The sequence below is a fragment of the Microchirus variegatus genome (genome assembly GCF_963457635.1).
Source record: "Microchirus variegatus genome assembly, chromosome: 9".
Classification (NCBI taxonomy): Eukaryota; Metazoa; Chordata; class Actinopteri; order Pleuronectiformes; family Soleidae; genus Microchirus; species Microchirus variegatus.
In genome coordinates this window covers 6,019,147-6,035,674 of record NC_139810.1, presented here as the reverse complement: position 1 = coordinate 6,035,674, position 16,528 = coordinate 6,019,147, and the positions used below count along the sequence as shown (strand labels likewise).

At 41.6% G+C, this 16,528-nt stretch overlaps 2 protein-coding genes across 2 annotated transcripts; one reads left to right on the top strand and one right to left on the bottom strand.

Annotated features, from left to right (window-relative positions):
- The first annotated feature begins 202 nt into the window (after positions 1-202).
- fbxw12 (F-box and WD repeat domain containing 12) lies at positions 203-9,653 on the top strand. Its single transcript, XM_083895728.1, has 10 exons — positions 203-358; positions 496-533; positions 1,850-2,016; positions 2,107-2,231; positions 3,567-3,773; positions 4,676-4,840; positions 6,385-6,598; positions 7,175-7,356; positions 9,042-9,172; positions 9,279-9,653. The coding sequence occupies exons 1-10, from the start codon at positions 269-271 to the stop codon at positions 9,376-9,378; spliced, it is 1,419 nt and encodes a 472-aa protein (XP_083751854.1). The 5' UTR covers positions 203-268; the 3' UTR covers positions 9,379-9,653.
- A 395-nt stretch (positions 9,654-10,048) lies between these two features.
- Positions 10,049-15,301, bottom strand: ptpdc1b (protein tyrosine phosphatase domain containing 1b; the record flags this gene model as incomplete). Its single annotated transcript, XM_083895012.1, has 9 exons — positions 10,049-10,198; positions 10,281-10,391; positions 10,479-10,661; positions 11,703-12,688; positions 12,771-12,908; positions 14,046-14,164; positions 14,260-14,340; positions 14,693-14,858; positions 15,256-15,301. The coding sequence occupies 9 exons, from the start codon at positions 15,299-15,301 to the stop codon at positions 10,049-10,051; spliced, it is 1,980 nt and encodes a 659-aa protein (XP_083751138.1).
- Positions 15,302-16,528: the final 1,227 nt, after the last annotated feature.

Genomic DNA, 16,528 nt, shown 5'->3' with positions numbered 1-16,528 from the left:
GTGGAAAAAGACGTTTTAAGTTGACAAAATGTCCACACAAAGACATAAACACAAGAATACCTTTACACACACCCCAAATCAACTTCAACTTAGTGACACCTGGTGGCGTAAACGGGACCTTGCACGCTAAAAAAAACGATATCAAACACGCCCTTTTTGAGCCTGCACTGTTTCCGTAGCTTACTCAAACAGGACACTACTCGCCTCGCTGTGTTGTTGTTTTTTACTTTTTCAGAACAACAGGACGTTTTAAGTTATTCACGTCAACATGGAGCCACATTTGATCAGCGACTGTCTCATTTATGTGTTCACATTCCTGCCGGAAGTAGATTTAATCTCTGCGTCAAGTGTGTGTAAGGTGAGAAGTGTGTATCCCATTTCCGGAAGTAAAAGAGAGAGAGAGAGTGTTGTTATTATGTATGTGTGTATGTATTATTTACTAATTAAATCAGAAACGAACTTGTGTGTGAATAGAGTTTAAATGTGTGTTTTCAGGACTGGTGCGACGCTGCAAACACTCCTTGGTTATGGAGGTGAGCAGTTTATTTATGACTTTATAACCTGTAAATAACGTGATTTAATTCACTGCAAGCTGTGTGTAAACATGTTTATAATGAATCATGTGTACAAAAATATGGACAGAGTCTGTGTAAAAAAAAATTTTGTGGCTTGTAGTCATCTTTACTTACAGGTCACTTTATTAGGTCAGGGTATCCGCGGGGTCTTAAAAAGTCTTAAATCCAATCATTTCAATTTAAGGCCTTAAAATGTTTAAAATTCTCCTAAAATTTCATAAAAGGTAAATACAATTTTGAAAGGTCTTAAAAATCTATCTATTAACGTGACTTTTATTTAAAACGTGCATAAACTTCAGTCTCGCTTTGAAATGTTTTGATTTTTGAGGATGCCGTTAGCATAACTACAACGCGGAACTAAAGTCGAGCACCACTAGCTAGTGTGCAGTGCGCGCGCTGCGGTGTGTTACCGCTTAGCATAGCAGCGGAGAAAACTTAACGAAAGCTCACAGCTAAGCCGAACTGCTTGCATAAGTTCAACGATTTGTGGCTCCAATTTTATGTCTTTTGTACTTTTTTGGCAGTATGGATATGAAATGGGTCTCAAATTGTATTCATTATGGTCTTAAAAAAGTCTTTAAAAGTCTTAAATTTGACTTGTTGAAACCTGCAGAGACCCTGTAGGTACACAGTGAGGTCTTTGGCTGCTGTAGTCCATCTTACAGACTACTTGGGAAGTGGGTACTAAATGATTATGACCTTGAATTGTGCAAATTAAGCAGGTTTATATAGTTTCAGCCCCAGATTTGAAGCCCAGAGGCAAACACAATAGGGGCCGAATGTAACTTTTATGGAGCCCACATTGACATGCTGTCTAGTCATTTTGTCACTGGTCACTATTCTTTGCAAACTCTTGGGATGGTTTTATATATACATGAAAATCCCTGTCGATCATCAATTGATAATGGTAAATATTCATATATGCCATGAGAGCAGCCTCTCTGGTTACCAACAGTCAATTAAATTACCTTTCTTCCTCATTCTGATGCTCAGTTTGAACTTGGGTTGCTGCAACGTTAGTGACTGATTAGAGATTTGCGAGAAACCACAGTTGAGCAGGTGTACCTAATAAAGTTGCCAGTGAGCATGACATTTCGATTGCTACTCCTTTTATAGTGCCTGTAACTCTTTTATGGTGTTGTTGTTGGTCTAATCAGGTGTCCCATGAAGAGGAGACCATGTGTCTCAGGAAAAAATTGAGCTAAATCGATGGGAAATGAATGGGAAACAATGGCAACTTAATATTGTCACCAGCGATGTTTTTCCGCCCTCAGGAGGTTGTGTCTGCAGCGCTGGACTTTCTGTAATCTCCACGTTTTGGGCACTGAGCACGTGAACAACTCGTGGAAGACGTACTTCCTGCGACGACGCCATCTCGAGACAAAGATGGGGAAAGGGCGAACGGGAGGTTACACCTGCAAAAGCCTCAGAGGACACACAGGTGATTGCTCCCTTTCTCCGTATTGACGTTTTATGACTCGACTACATGTCTCGTCCCGTCATGTGTTTCCGTGTGTTGTCCCTCCATCAGGCAGTGTGGTGGGGCTCGTGTACCTGCAGGGGAATTTAGCCCAGAATCCTGACCTGCGCAACAGCAGCGCCACCGTCTGCAGCGCCTCTTCTGATGGTACAGTCCGAGCGTGGAGCGTCCAGAATGTCAGTGCAACTCCGTCAGCAGCACCATTATATTCTCAGTGGTCACTAACTCAATTATTAACGTCAGCTTATCCTCAATTAAAATTTAAGGAACCAGTTTATTGTTGTTTATGTGCAGGAAAATATCAAGTGGAGAAATGGCAGAGAGAGTGGGAGAATTGTGAAATTTTGTGTTTATTTATTTAATTTATTAATTTATGTGTCCTTTATTTAGCCAGAAAGGTCCCATTGAGAGACAAGGTCTCTTCTTCCAGGGAGTCCTGGTCAAGATAGTAGTGCAAATAGTTACAGAGATAAAAGGAATTTCAGATGTAAAACTCGCAACAGAATAGAATATAAAAGTTAAAGGACACATAATATAAAACGACATGCGTCTTTCACGGCAGTCCATAAAACACCTTTGAAGGTGTTTAAAGGTGCCATATGTAAGAATGTGGCCAAAAAGGGTTACTACATTCAAATTCAAAATACCGAGGTCTTATAGGTTTCGTTTTCTGACTTAACTGGCAACCCGTGGTTGCTGGGCAGCTGAGACTCTACTAACCTCAATGATTGGTAGACGGCAGTAGGTGGCGCCACATGCCAAAACATGATTTCAAAACGTAAACATGATTTGCAGTCTGCAAAATATTTTTTTTAATGCAAATATTTTGTCTGTACTGTTGTTGTTGGTGAGTTCAGTTTGTTGAGTCTCTGTGACATATTAGGAGGATTTTATGGCCAGTTGCTTTAGATTTATTACATAATGCACCTTTAAAGAAGACTGAAATTATGTTTTCCTGCTCATTTCAAGTCCACAGTGAATAGAAGGAGAAAGCAATTTCACCGAATTCATACGTTCATACATCCTTTCTGGTGTGTGAAGGCCACCGTAGTTCCCTTAAGGCACTTAGGAAAGGTCACAGATTTTTTCAGAGGGCAACACAGTATGAAAACGCACTCTTTTCATCAAAATGTAGTCGTTTCTTGTATGAAAACTCACTCTTTCCACTGAATTGTAGTTCTTAGTTCTTTTGTTCTTCTTTCTAACACACTTGACCCTTAAAAACATGTAATAGATTTTTAAAAACTCCTTCAAAATGTACGCAAAAACACTAAAATGTCATTTGTTACAATCCTCATCAATATAGCACTGAAACAACCCCCGTGCCGTAGCTAAATTACGTTGTTTAATATTGTTATTAAAGGCCCAGAGGAGCCACACTCCAATAAAAACATTCTTAAATATCATCAGCGTCAATCCAACACATCTTTATAGCATATAAGGCTCTCTTATAAACGTCAACACCTGACAGATTGGAGTTTACCCCTCTCTCTCTCTCTCTCTCTGTGTAGGGTGAGCTCCTGTGGTGCACTCCTGCCCAGAACCCACTGACCAACATCATCGCCGATGAGCAGCGTGACGTCGTGATCACAGCAGACTCCACAGGTCTCGTGAAGACCTGGCGAGGCAGCACGGGCCAGGAGGTGGCGTCGTTTCCTGCCGGGTCTCCACACTGTGCTCTACTTCAGTACAACGTCAACGACGATTGGTTTCTCACTGTACGTGAACCTCAGCAGAAGTTTCCCCCCCCGTGTGGTAAATGGGGATGGTTCCATTACCTCTTTACCAATGCCGCAATATCACAACCTTGAGGATCTATTGATTTCACAGCCCCTTTTATGAAGCTTAAAGGGATAGTTCGAAACATTTTGGACATAATACCTATTTTCCTAGCTGATACCATTGACTTGTGCTAGACATAACACCAGCAAAACTCGAAAACTTGAAAACGTCGAAGTTGACAAAATGTCCACAAAAAGACATAAATACAAGAACACGTACCTTTACACACACACCCCAATCAACTTCAACTTAGTGACACCTGCTGACTCAAACGGGCCTTGCACGCTAAAGACGATATCAAACACGCCCCTTTTTGAGCCTGCACTGATTCCGTAGCTTACTCAAACAGGACACTACAGTGTTTTATGTCCAAAATTTCCAAACTATCCCTTTAACATCTAATCTGAGAAAAATATTCTGCTCCCAAAAGATAAATAATTAGGCCAAAATAGTAAAGAGTTAACGCATCATATCATCATATTCTTCTTTTTTAAAGAGATTGATCCAATGATTTTAGATCGTATCGACTCATCCCTAGTCGTTACGTCCCCGTAATGGTTAATGGATATTTTAAAAAGAAGAAAGTCTGAGACAAACAGAAACGTAACGTGTATAAGAAGGTTATTTACAATGAATATAAATCGTAATGTAAACTTTAAAACGAGCTGCTCCAAAAGGAGCATTGGAGAATTGGAGTCACCTGTGGAACAAGCAGAATGGGCGGAGTCACAAAGCACACAGGAAAAACACAGGATCTAGTCATAAACCTTGAAGTAATATAAATACATGTTAAGTAATTCTTGTTATCAACACATACTTTTCATGAATATTAATCCAGGTTGGAACCGGCGGGGGATCTGTGTGCACGCTCGCTGATTCCACTCTGTCTAAAAAGTCCAGCGTGAAGGTGTGCGACGCGTTCAGAGTCAACGTACTCAAGGTTTCGCCCAACAAGAAATGGATCGTAGCAGGAACCAAGGACAACGATGATTTAAGTCCAAAGGTATGTGCTGTTGTCTTTGACTGCCTGACTGTATTTGTTTTCCCCCAGCCTGTCAGGTCTTTTCTCTCCTTTTTTTTTAACACATTACAAAGGGACACAGAGGGAAAATAAGGCGTGCGTTGACACATTAACGTGATTAAAAACTAATAATAATAATCTCTCCTGACTTTATCACTCCACAGGAAGATGTACGGAAGAGGATTAGGGCCACACTGGAAAAAAATATTTGAGTTCTGACTTTAAACTCAGAATTCTCAGAAAGATTTTGACTTTAGAATTCTGACTTAAAACTCAAAGTTCTGACTCAGAAGTCTGACTTTATTCTCTCTGACTTTAAACTCAGAATTTTGACTTTATTCTAAGAATTCTGACTTTGAAACTCAAAATTCTGACTTTAAACTCAGAGTTCTGACATCAAAACTCAGAGTTCTGACTTTAAACTCAGAATTTTGACTTTATTCTAAGAATTCTGACTTTGAAACTCAAAATTCTGACTTTAAACTCAGAGTTCTGACATCAAAACTCACAGTTCTGACTTTAAACTCAGAATTTCTGACACAGAAATCTGACTTTATTCTCAGAATTCTGACTTTAAAACTCAGAGTTCTGACTTTAAAACTCAGAGTTCTGACTTTAAAACTCAGAATTTCTGACACAGAAATCTGACTTTATTCTCAGAATTCTGACTTTAAAACTCAGAATTCTGACTTTAAACTCAGAATTTCTGACTCAGAAATCTGACTTTATTCTCAGAATTCTGACTTTAAAACTCAGAGTTCTGACTTTAAAACTCAGAATTTCTGACAGAAATCTGACTTTATTCTCAGAATTCTGACTTTAAAACTCAGAATTCTGACTTTAAACTCAGAATTTCTGACTCAGAAATCTGACTTTATTCTCAGAATTCTGACTTTAAAACTCAGAGTTCTGACTTTAAAACTCAGAGTTCTGACTTTAAAACTCAGAATTTCTGACACAGAAATCTGACTTTATTCTCAGAATTCTGACTTTAAAACTCAGAATTCTGACTTTAAACTCAGAATTTCTGACTCAGAAATCTGACTTTATTCTCAGAATTCTGACTTTAAAACTCAGAGTTCTGACTTTAAAACTCAGAATTTCTGACAGAAATCTGACTTTATTCTCAGAATTCTGACTTTAAAACTCAGAATTCTGACTTTAAACTCAGAATTTCTGACTCAGAAATCTGACTTTATTCTCAGAATTTTGACTTTAAAACTCAGAATTCTGACTAAACTCAGAGTTCTGACTCAGAAATCTGACTTTATTCTCAGAATTCTGACATCAAAACTCAGAATTCTAACTTTAAACTCAGAATTTCTGACTCAGAAGTCTGACTTTATTCTTAGAATTCTGACTTTAAACCCTGACATTAAAACACAGAATTCTGACTTTAAAGTCAGAACTCAAATATGTTTTTCCTGTGTGGTCCTAACCCTCTTCTGTAAAGATGTGTTACTAAGCACTTGAACGTATCAAAATTCCAATGAAACATTCTCCTTTTGTGGAATTTCCGTTGCCAGGTGATCTTCACAGAGAGTTTGACAACTGCGTCTGACGATGATGAAGATCCTCTGTGCCGGGCGGTGCCAGTCGCTGGCTGCTCGGCCGCCGTCTTCATACCCACGCAGCCTGCCAGACTGGCCGTCGTGCACCAAACCGTGCCCTCAGACAACAAAGCCCTCACTGTGTTCGACGTCAGCGTCCGAAAGAGCAAGTACAAGACGGAGATCCAGGGTGAGCACAGAGAGATGTTGGTTTACATCTTTTCTTTCTTTGTTCACACGTTTTATTTGAGTCGTCAAAATACTAATTGGACATTATGCTGTTGTGGACATTTGCTTGAGGACATTTTCTCTGTCTAGATTAGATTAGATTAGAATAGAATAGGTTGGACTCTATTGATCCCACATGTTGCATCAGTGAAAAGACAGACTAGAATAGAATAGAATATACCTGGACTAGTCTAGACGTAATTTTTAACAACACTGTTCTACAATAATCCACTTTTGTGCAAATACTTTTAAATGAAGTGTTGTTAGCACAGAAACTGCTGAAATGTGTCCGTTATCTCAATGAAAAGGTTTCAAATATCAATATTTGGTGATCATTTTTCAGGTAACTGTGGTTTTGAAATTTTCCATGTATATGATTATCTGGTGGCATGACGTGACACTATCCAGTAGTGAAATACAATTAACTATATTAAATTCTTCTCCACACAAGTGATATTATACAGCAAACTGTACTGTAAACATACTGAATAAATGGCATAAATACCAGGATCCACCTTGTGCTGCTGTTCTCGTTTAGTCCAGCAGGTGGAGACCTTTCCCTTGCCGCTGAACACCTGGTCCTCACACGTCCTTCTGGAGGCCAAGGACAGCAACTGCTTGGTGCTGTCGTCTGACCGGGATCTGTGGGTGTACTCGCTGAAAGGAGCTCTGCTCGCCAACTTCAACGAGCACACCATGTCCATCTCCTCTATATGTTTGGTAGGCCGTTTGCATAAAAGAGACTCTGCGTTATTGGACACAGTCTGTGTGCATACTTTGTCAAAATGATGACGTGCAAAGACAAATGGATGAAAAGTGTGTCACGTTCACTTACTTAAAGCTCCCATATAGTGGTCCTATCACACATGTGAGTTATGGAGGTCTACTTACATACATTAACTTGTTTTAATGTTCAAAAGCCGACGGAAATCTCTCCTCACTGAAGCTCTTGTCAGTCGCGTTGTTTCTGACTGAAATCTCACCCCCAGAAGACAGAACTGTGTTGTGATTGGCCAGCCAACGAGAGCTTTCCCAACCGTCTTGTGATTGGCCAGGTACCTGGAAGTGATGTAATCAGCTCTCAGAAGCGCAGCTCCCCCCTCTGGAACGGTGGATGCACTGCTCCTCATTATCATAACATTGTTTTAACAGTGTTTAAAAATAGCTTCGTCACGACTCCCCGCCGCAGTCCCTTTGACGACCTTTGACCCGGAGTCAGAAGACACTGTCGCTCGTGAAACACCTCCACAACGGACGTTATTCTTCTTCTGCGGTTCAATGTACGCAACCGGTACATCGATCTGCTGTTCCGGAGAACTGATGTTTACGTAACCGGACCGGGTTTTTTCTGAGATCTCGCTGAGCCCGAGATTACAATAAAACACAGCGTTCTCAGCAGTGGCTGAACTGTTTGTTTCGAACCTTCAGGGCTTCATAAACGAGGTAATGACGCAGATACACACTAAAAAAACAGAGTTAATTGGAACTTCCGGTGTATGGCAGCTTTAAAAGACAAATTTATGTTTGAAAAAATGTCAGCAAAGACAATCAGGCTTGAGTTTAGGACCACAGACTGCAAAACGAACACCTATTGTGAATAAATATCCACAATTTGACTGGTGTAATGTCAATTTTTGGAACTGGAAATTCTGATGTCACCTGCAACCAGGCCTTCTTTGGACGATATCAGCTGTCAATCACGCATGTCTGCACATATATGATATTTATCGCCTATTTTCCTCTAAAGGGGGAAAAATAAATCCACAAATTTGAAGAAGATCTGAAACTATAGTCATTGAGGCCGTTAGCCACTATAATGTTAACCGACTTATTTTACCATACAGAGTTCTTTTTGACACCAGCAGAGTCAGAATCTGCTACTTTCTTCACTTTTCACACCAGAAGACTATGTCACACAGTCTCTGTTTTGGACAGAAATGGTGGGGAAAAAAAGGCCCAATTTGTATTTTTGTGCGTCTTTAGCTTTTTACAGTTTGGCATAATTGAAACACGCACTTAGACTACGGTCAAAAAGTGTGGGGTCACTTAGAAATGTCCTAATTTTTGAAGGAAAAACAGCTATTCTAGCTGCAAACGTCTGGTTTTTAATGGAATATGTACATAGGTGTATAGAGGCCCATTTCCACTGTTCTAATGGTACATTGCGTTTGAAGGCTATTGGGTGCAATTATGTTATCACAGCTGAAAACACTTTGAAAATCATTATTTCTAATCTTGTCAATATCTTGACTATATTTTCTATTCATTTTGCAACTCGTTTGACGAATAAAAGTGTGACTTTTAATGGAAAACACATTTGTATCCCAAATGTTGAAATGCACTCATTGTAAGTCGCTTTGGATAAAACTAATGTAATATAATGTAATGTCTTCACACACCGACAGGATAGCTTCCGTGTGGTGACGGCATCTCAGGATCTCTCCTTACACGTGCTGACGTGGAAAGACGACCGGGACGCCGGGCTGACTCTGGAGAGCAGATACCACTTGTTGGGAGGATCTCACACAATGTCCAGGTACTGTGTTCTAATTCCGTCTGTCCGCTGAATTCACAGTTACTTATGTGTAATAAATATAAGAGTTAATGTTGTTTCCTTGTGCTTTCTGGGCCTACTTTTCCAGAGGCTTCACTCACGTTGCCTGCGACTACACCAGCATCGTGGCCTCAGTCGATGGAAAAAACGGCAAAGACGTTTTAAAGGCTTATTTTTTCACATCCTGAGCATCGGGGCGCCCCCTCGAACAAAAGCACCTCCACACAGATTATACAACATTTGGTTTTATGACTCACTTTGCTGTGTGCAATACGATTGTATTTGTAGGTCAGTGTACAAAAAAAGAGAACGTATGAGAATCCAATCCAATCTAACTTTATTCATAAAGCACTTATAAAAAAAGATATTCTAGCTGCAATTGTCTGGTTTTTAATAGAATATGTACATAGGTGTATAGAGGCCCATTTCCAGTGTTCTAATGGTACATTGTGTTTGCTAATGGTGTTAGAAGGCTATTGGATGATTAGAAAACACTTAAAAAATTATTATTTGGAATTAAAATCATTATTTCTAATCTTGACTATTTTCTATTCGTTTTGCAACTCTTTAATGAATAAAAGTGTGACTTTTAATGGAAAGCACACAAAAATTGTATAGGTGAGCCCAAACTTTTGAACAGTAGTGTATATTAATAATGAATGTGAGCAGGCTTAAGGCATGTTATGTTCTACAGTATGCTGCCTCCACAACACTATGGCACTATATTAACCGTAATAAACTACACACCGTGTATTGTGTTCACATTTAGCCCGCGTTGACAAACTTATTGCTTCTTAAATTTGACACGATTTCGTCAAGGCACAAGAGGCGCATTCTTTTTTTCTCCTCCGCCACGTTTTACATGAAGGGCAGGCTGTTTGACGAGAAGGGAGTCGAAGGTGCCACCTCTGTGTTGCTGGCCATGCGTCTCATGTCCTCAAGGACACATCGAAGGATTCTGGCCATGGACTCATATACGCTTCTCCCCTCGTCCGAATTGAAATCCGTCTGCTCAAAAAAAGGAAATTGAAACAAAAGTACTAAGGAAACGGAAGTAGTAGTTGAAATTATTGGGTGTGATTTTTCTCACCCAGGTGAAAGCCTTGATGATACGATTCAGGAATGCATTTTCAACCTCTTCGGGTGTCATCAGCATATGAGCCATACAATCCAGTATACATGATAATGTTTCTTTAGGAGCCTGAGAAGAAGTGAGAAGAAGCTGTTAAAAAAAAAAAAAAAGTTCATTTCCTCCAAACGTGAATCAGCACAGACAAAAACCTCTGACCTGGTCAAGTGTGTCGAGGACAGTTCGAGCATCGGCGTTGTCAAGATTCAGGGTTTTGGCGTCGTGAACGGAGACGACTGGTTCTTTTAACTGCTCCAACCACGCCCACATGAGTCCAGACAGGATGAAGGGATCCCGCTCCATACACAGCCTCTCCCACGCACCACCTTGGTTCAGCTCCGCCTGCACACAATCACTCAGTCATTGTCACATGGATGACATTCGACTGTAGGGCCCAATAATAATTTACGGTGAAATATTCCGCAATTATTGTAAAATATGAATTAGAAACTCCTTAATAGGTGAAAAAATATTGTTTCTGATCAGTCAACAAGTCAAGTAACGCCATTTTGTTTTGCTTTCCAACTGAAATTTGCGTCATACTCCTCACAGTCCTCCCTCGAGTCAGTGTAACATTTGTCCATTCTAGGCTACTGTACAAATATGGCAGTACAACATGGTGGACTCAGCGGAAGAGGACCTGCTCTTGGCGTGTCTTATTTATATTATTAGATATTTCCCTGCTCCAACACACCTGATTCCAATGTTTAGCGCGTCGTCAAACTACAAAAGCCTCATAACGACCCATTTATCTGGGTCGTCAGTTGTGTCAGGGAGACGTCTACAACGTCATGGACCAGGACTGGGATTGAGAAACACTGTTCTAAAGTAAAGGCCACATTATACTTCTCCGACTGCGTATGCGTTATCAGACTGCGTCGCCACGGAGACGACTCGAGCCTTCAAACTTCTGCGTCGTGGTGACGGATACGCGCTGCAATTTCCCGCCCGATCAGTAGGGGTCGCTGCGCAAGGTTGTTGTGCTTCTGGCTACAGTGAGCAATGGCGAGAGGGTGTGGAGAGAGAGAGCGAGAGATAGACTGTTGCTGTTTCTCACTTTTCTGTGTCACGGAATGCAGTTTTAAGATAATTTGAGGCGAGAAATTGGCCATTTAGAGTCTAAACATGTGCTGTGTGTGTTAAGATATGACGTATTTATAGTTTGGCAGCGACGTTGTCGGCGGGGATGAGCTCCGCCTCTGTGGGCGCTCGGGTGCGCACTGTGAGCCGGCACAGAGCAGCGTCAGAGACTCTGCGTAGGTTACGCAGAGTACTTTACGCAGGAGTATAAATTGGGCTTAACCAAACAAAGACTGAACAACAAGAGCATTGCTTTTTCATTTCTATGAACGCCTCAATACCACTGATCGAGTGGAAAATGACCTGCCACGCGAGGACTTTGCACTTGTGCTCTTCTTCCCCGTCCCGAAAAAGGTCCACCGCCAGGGCCTGAGCCACGAGCACCCTCCTGGCGTCCAGGGACAACTCTGACTGCAGGGTGATGAACGGCACCTCCGACTCTGTGCCGTCTGTCTTCCACCAGTTCATCACCAGCTCCTCCCTCTGCTCAGCCTTCCACCTGGACAACATGCTACCTTTTTTGACGGCGTTATTGTTCCCCATGGATTCACTACGCTGGATTTTAGGGCTTGACTTCACTTTCTTCAGCAGAATGGATCCATATTTTGGCTTTTCCACATTCTTGAGTTGCCACAGTGAGCCCGTCAAGCTGCTTAAGGTGTCAGACGTGTTGCTACCCCAGCCTTGACACTGGGCAATAGACATGTCAACATTAGTCTGCGACAGGGATTGGAGAGGTTGCGTGAGAAGATTAAGTTCCGAGCCCAGTCTTCTCAAGTCGGACTCGCTGTAGCTCAGACTTTTGCGGTGGTAGAAGATGGCCGGCTCGTTGAAATGTCTCGGTAAGGTAGGCGTACCTGGTAAGCGTGGCCTATTTGCGAATATTTCAGGGCCCAGCTTCTCTATCATCCTCAAAGTCATCTCTATGTCATAAATATCAGGCGCCTCCAGAATGTCCTCCTCGATCACCTCTCGATTATATGCAATGTCCATCAGCAGTCTACATATTAGCTGGACGATCTTCGGTAGATGCCTCAGCTCCTTCCTCTCGTTGCCATGCAGCACGTGCCTCTGGCGGTTCAGGTACTGGGGCAACGTGACCGGGTTAGACCGGGGTTCGGCACAGGAAAACACACTCCTCAGCGGCGCGAGGAACTGGACAAACTGCCGGACACAACGAAGCTGACCTCTGGTCTGGATTGCACCGGGACGTTTGGCGCGCACATATAAGATAGCCTGGTTTGCAGTCATCCTGGTAGCGTAGGCCAAGAAACATGCCAACAGCACACCTGGAGGAACAGGACAGAGACGCCATTCATGGTGTGTATTCCTTTAAATTTCATATGCTGCAACACCTCAAACATCATCTACCTGTTCGACCAAGACCAGCGTGACAGTGGATGGCTGTTTTTCCCTCCTGCAGTGCAAAAGCTAACACCTTCACCATGTCCAGCACCGTGGTGAGAGTGGCCACTCCGTAGTCGCTCCAGCCGAAATTGTAGAAATAAACTGAAAAGATTAGATTTTTTTTTTAGTTAAATCTGCACACGGTTCCTCAAATATCATTGGCTCTGTAAGAAATAATTTGGCTGTTTGACTCGAAACGTTTGAAAGCTGATCACAAAACTAGGTCCTTTTATCTACTGGTGACCTCCAACACTCAGGGTTTTCTCCGTTGTCTCCAGCTGGTACAAAACGTTGCAGCTCAGTCTGAAAATCCTTTTACTTACTTTTCAATCTGAACATACATTGTTGAATTATTAAGCTAAGATGTTATTCTCTCTCTATGGGTTACGAACAACAGATCTAGCTTATAGCTAACTGGTGTGGCTACGTATCGGTACAGGGGTCGTACCTATGTTCCCCGGGTCCTATGTTCCTATGCTTCCCAAAAAAGGTCCTATGTTCCCCACTTTGTGGAAGCCTGGGTGTGGAGCTCCAGGGTAAAGGGTTAGGGTAGGGTTATGCTAAGGGTTAGGGTCCTATGTTCCCCGGGTCCTTTTGGGTGAAAGCGGGGAACATAGGACCCTTTTTTACATACAAAGCAGGGAACATAGAACCCTTTGGGTGAACAGCAGGGAACATAGGACCCTTTTTTAGAGAAAGGGTCCTATGTCCTAGGACCCGGGGAACATAGATACGGTCCCACTATACATTGTCAACTTCTGTTGTGTGAGTATTTGCACTATGTTTTTCTGTCTCCCGCTGTTACAAAACTGAATTCTCATTAGCTTCATGGGGAAGATAAGTAGCTAACTAAATGCTAATATTGGCATGCTAAGGTATATTGGTGACTTGTGTGTGAGACAAATACATTTCCCAAATTACAGAAAGCCTTCTACGGTAAACAAGGCCCGTCGGAAATGTTATTCTCTCTCTCTGGCCCAGGAACAACAGATGAAATCTAGCTTGTAGCTAACTCTGTTGCAGCTACGTAGCTGTACACTGTCCCCTGTCAACTTCTGTTTTGTATACAGAGAAATATTTTGCATATAACAACATTTTTCTGTCCCCCGCTGTTCCAAAACTGAATTCTCATTCGCTTCATGGGAACGTAAGTAGCTGACTAAATGCTAATATTGGCACGCTAACGTATATAAGACAACGGGAGATTCAGCCTTTGTTCTTCCGGCGTGGAACACTTACTGTTGTTTTCCATAAAGACCTCTGGGCGATACGAGAAGCCGCTCTCCGGCTCCAGAGGGTTTCCACAGCTGGCGTGTTCGCCAGGTATCTGTAGGTTGATCACTGTTTTAATGCCGTTCCTTGACACAAACACAAGAGACATGCACATTCGATTATTCCCAGCTTCAAATGTGGCCCTTTAATTGTATTGGCACCAAAATGTCAGTGTGTGCACCTTTTGAATTGATCGATAATGTGATATTTCTCGATGATCTCTGTTGAGGGTCTGGATGTGGCGAGAAGATGATCCGTAACCCTAGAATAATGGACCATAATGTTAGTGGGATGTTTAATGAGATACTTTGGCAAAACTACTGTATTTTGTTGTGCTAGCATAGCTTCTTAAAGGTCCAGTGTGTAACATTTAAGAGACTTAGGGTGAATACCAATTCCTTGCTTAACCCTCAATCTCAAAAATGTGCGCTCCCTCTAGTGCAAGTGTTGTCCCGATTCTCAGAAAAATTAAGAAATTTTGGTATGCAAAGGCCACCGTAGTCTCCCTGACACATTTGGGAAAGGGAAAGATGGGCGAATCTGCAGTCTCGCCATTAGATGTTACTAATTCTTACACTCTGGACCATTAAGTAGAACGAGTAGTGCAGTTGTACCAGGATGAGTAGAGGCCTTTGATAGCCTGCTGGTCGTCTCTCCAATAAGTCGGGTTGTCATACTTGCAGGTTTGACCTCCGCAGCCGACCGAGCATTGCACTTGTGCCGGGATGACGTACCTTATCGCTTCTCCTACTATTGTGTAATTGGCTCTGGGGGCCATGACTGAAAAAGAATATTGATATTACATGAATAGTATGCAGTGTCATATATATGAAACCTATTAAAAAGCTAGATGAGAAGTTGGATGAGGTACACACATGACAGTCAGACAAGTTGGACTTAAAACACGTAAAGGTGAAATGTTGATCAGTGCTTAAACGTTCTTAAAGGTGTGATGTGAAGTGGTCCTGCTTTTGTTAAAGGTTTGCATTTGATTTATTTTAAACTCTAAACCGAGGCTCAGTTTGTGGGTTCAACAGAGACGCGTGAAACAAAATCCGAGGTTGTTTTGTAACACCTAAATAATTAAGATCCTCACTAGTGAGGTGTCTAATCCTTGTCAGGGCATTACTATAAATATAGCTAAGGTCCTTTAGTTGTATTGATCTATGACACTTACAGAATTCCATGAGAGCTCCACCTGCTGTCTTTGCTTGGAGCGCCATGTGAAGTAATTCAGACCGATATCAACAGTCATAGCAGAGCCTGGACACAATCACATCTGCCTTGTTACACCACATTATATCAGCTTTCTATTTTTAATGCAGACAATAACCATTTTATCTTCATTAAGTGCAGTTTTTCTAGTTTGAAACTCGGTAACAACAGGCGTTTTTTTTTACATGACAGGCTACAGAGAACGTCTGACAAATAAACACCTCGATCCAGGAGCAACAATCATAAATCATATTCAGTCGCACAAAGCAGGAATAATCCACCATAAGGGGATTGGACGCCCGCCGTTCTTAGCTGAGGGATTTTATCTCACCAAGATAAACAGATAACAGATACTATAAAATGGGAAATGATTACAAATTACAATTAAAAAAAAAATATATATATTTTCTTTTTTTACCTGTACTGCATGGGACATGATGCCGTTAACCACCATCTCAGGACACACGTAGCCCAGATTTGCAGTTGCCAGCATTTCTGACATCAGCCTCCGTTGCTCTGACGTCGTCTTTCCCTCTGTGGAAAGTCAATCCCATGGCCTCACTTGATGTGATTCGTCTCAGCTTATCTCTGTGCAGCAGGTGGGAGGGAGTGACACATGTACAGTATGCACAGACGGGATCCTGTGTGTGTGTGTGTGTGTGTGTGTGTGGAAATCTCACCAGCTTTAAGAAGAAGAATATGGCAACAAATTATCCTCAAAGATTGAAAAGTGCAATTTGTGTGTTATTTTTGAATTTAAATCAATGTACAGGTTGCTTATTGGGGGGATGGGGGAGCACGGTGCTATTCCTGACTCCTCCAGGATTAGTATAGTAATCTTATTACAGTACAGGTATAAAACGGAACACCCAATGAAAACAATAATATGGCCATATAACCATGATATTATGTGCGATTTACAATATCCTTCAATATATTCACTTTATTAATGCGTAACTCATTGTCAACGTACTGTTTGACCAACTCTTCACCCATTATCTATTTGTTGTGAATAACTACACATAGATGTTTGGGCTCTTTGGTTTTTGGAGTCAGAATATTACTAAAAATCTGACTTAAACTAAAACTATTCAACAACTCTGCTGCAAACAGCGGGGCCTCAGTGCCATAGAAAGGAGATAAAATGTGATTGGCTTACCTCGCACTTTGCCAAAGCTGGTTAGCTTTTGGTTTACGGAGGAGAGATTAGTTTATGATGTACAGCATTTGGAGAG

Coding starts and splice junctions, on each gene's coding strand:
- fbxw12 (XM_083895728.1), top strand. CDS start 269: ATGGAGCCACATTTGATCAGCGACTGTCTCATTTATGTGTTCACATTC. Junction 2,232..3,566: donor GAGCGTGGAGCGTCCAGAAT/GTCAGTGCAACT, acceptor CTCTCTGTGTAG/GGTGAGCTCCTGTGGTGCAC. Junction 7,357..9,041: donor CCATCTCCTCTATATGTTTG/GTAGGCCGTTTG, acceptor ACACACCGACAG/GATAGCTTCCGTGTGGTGAC.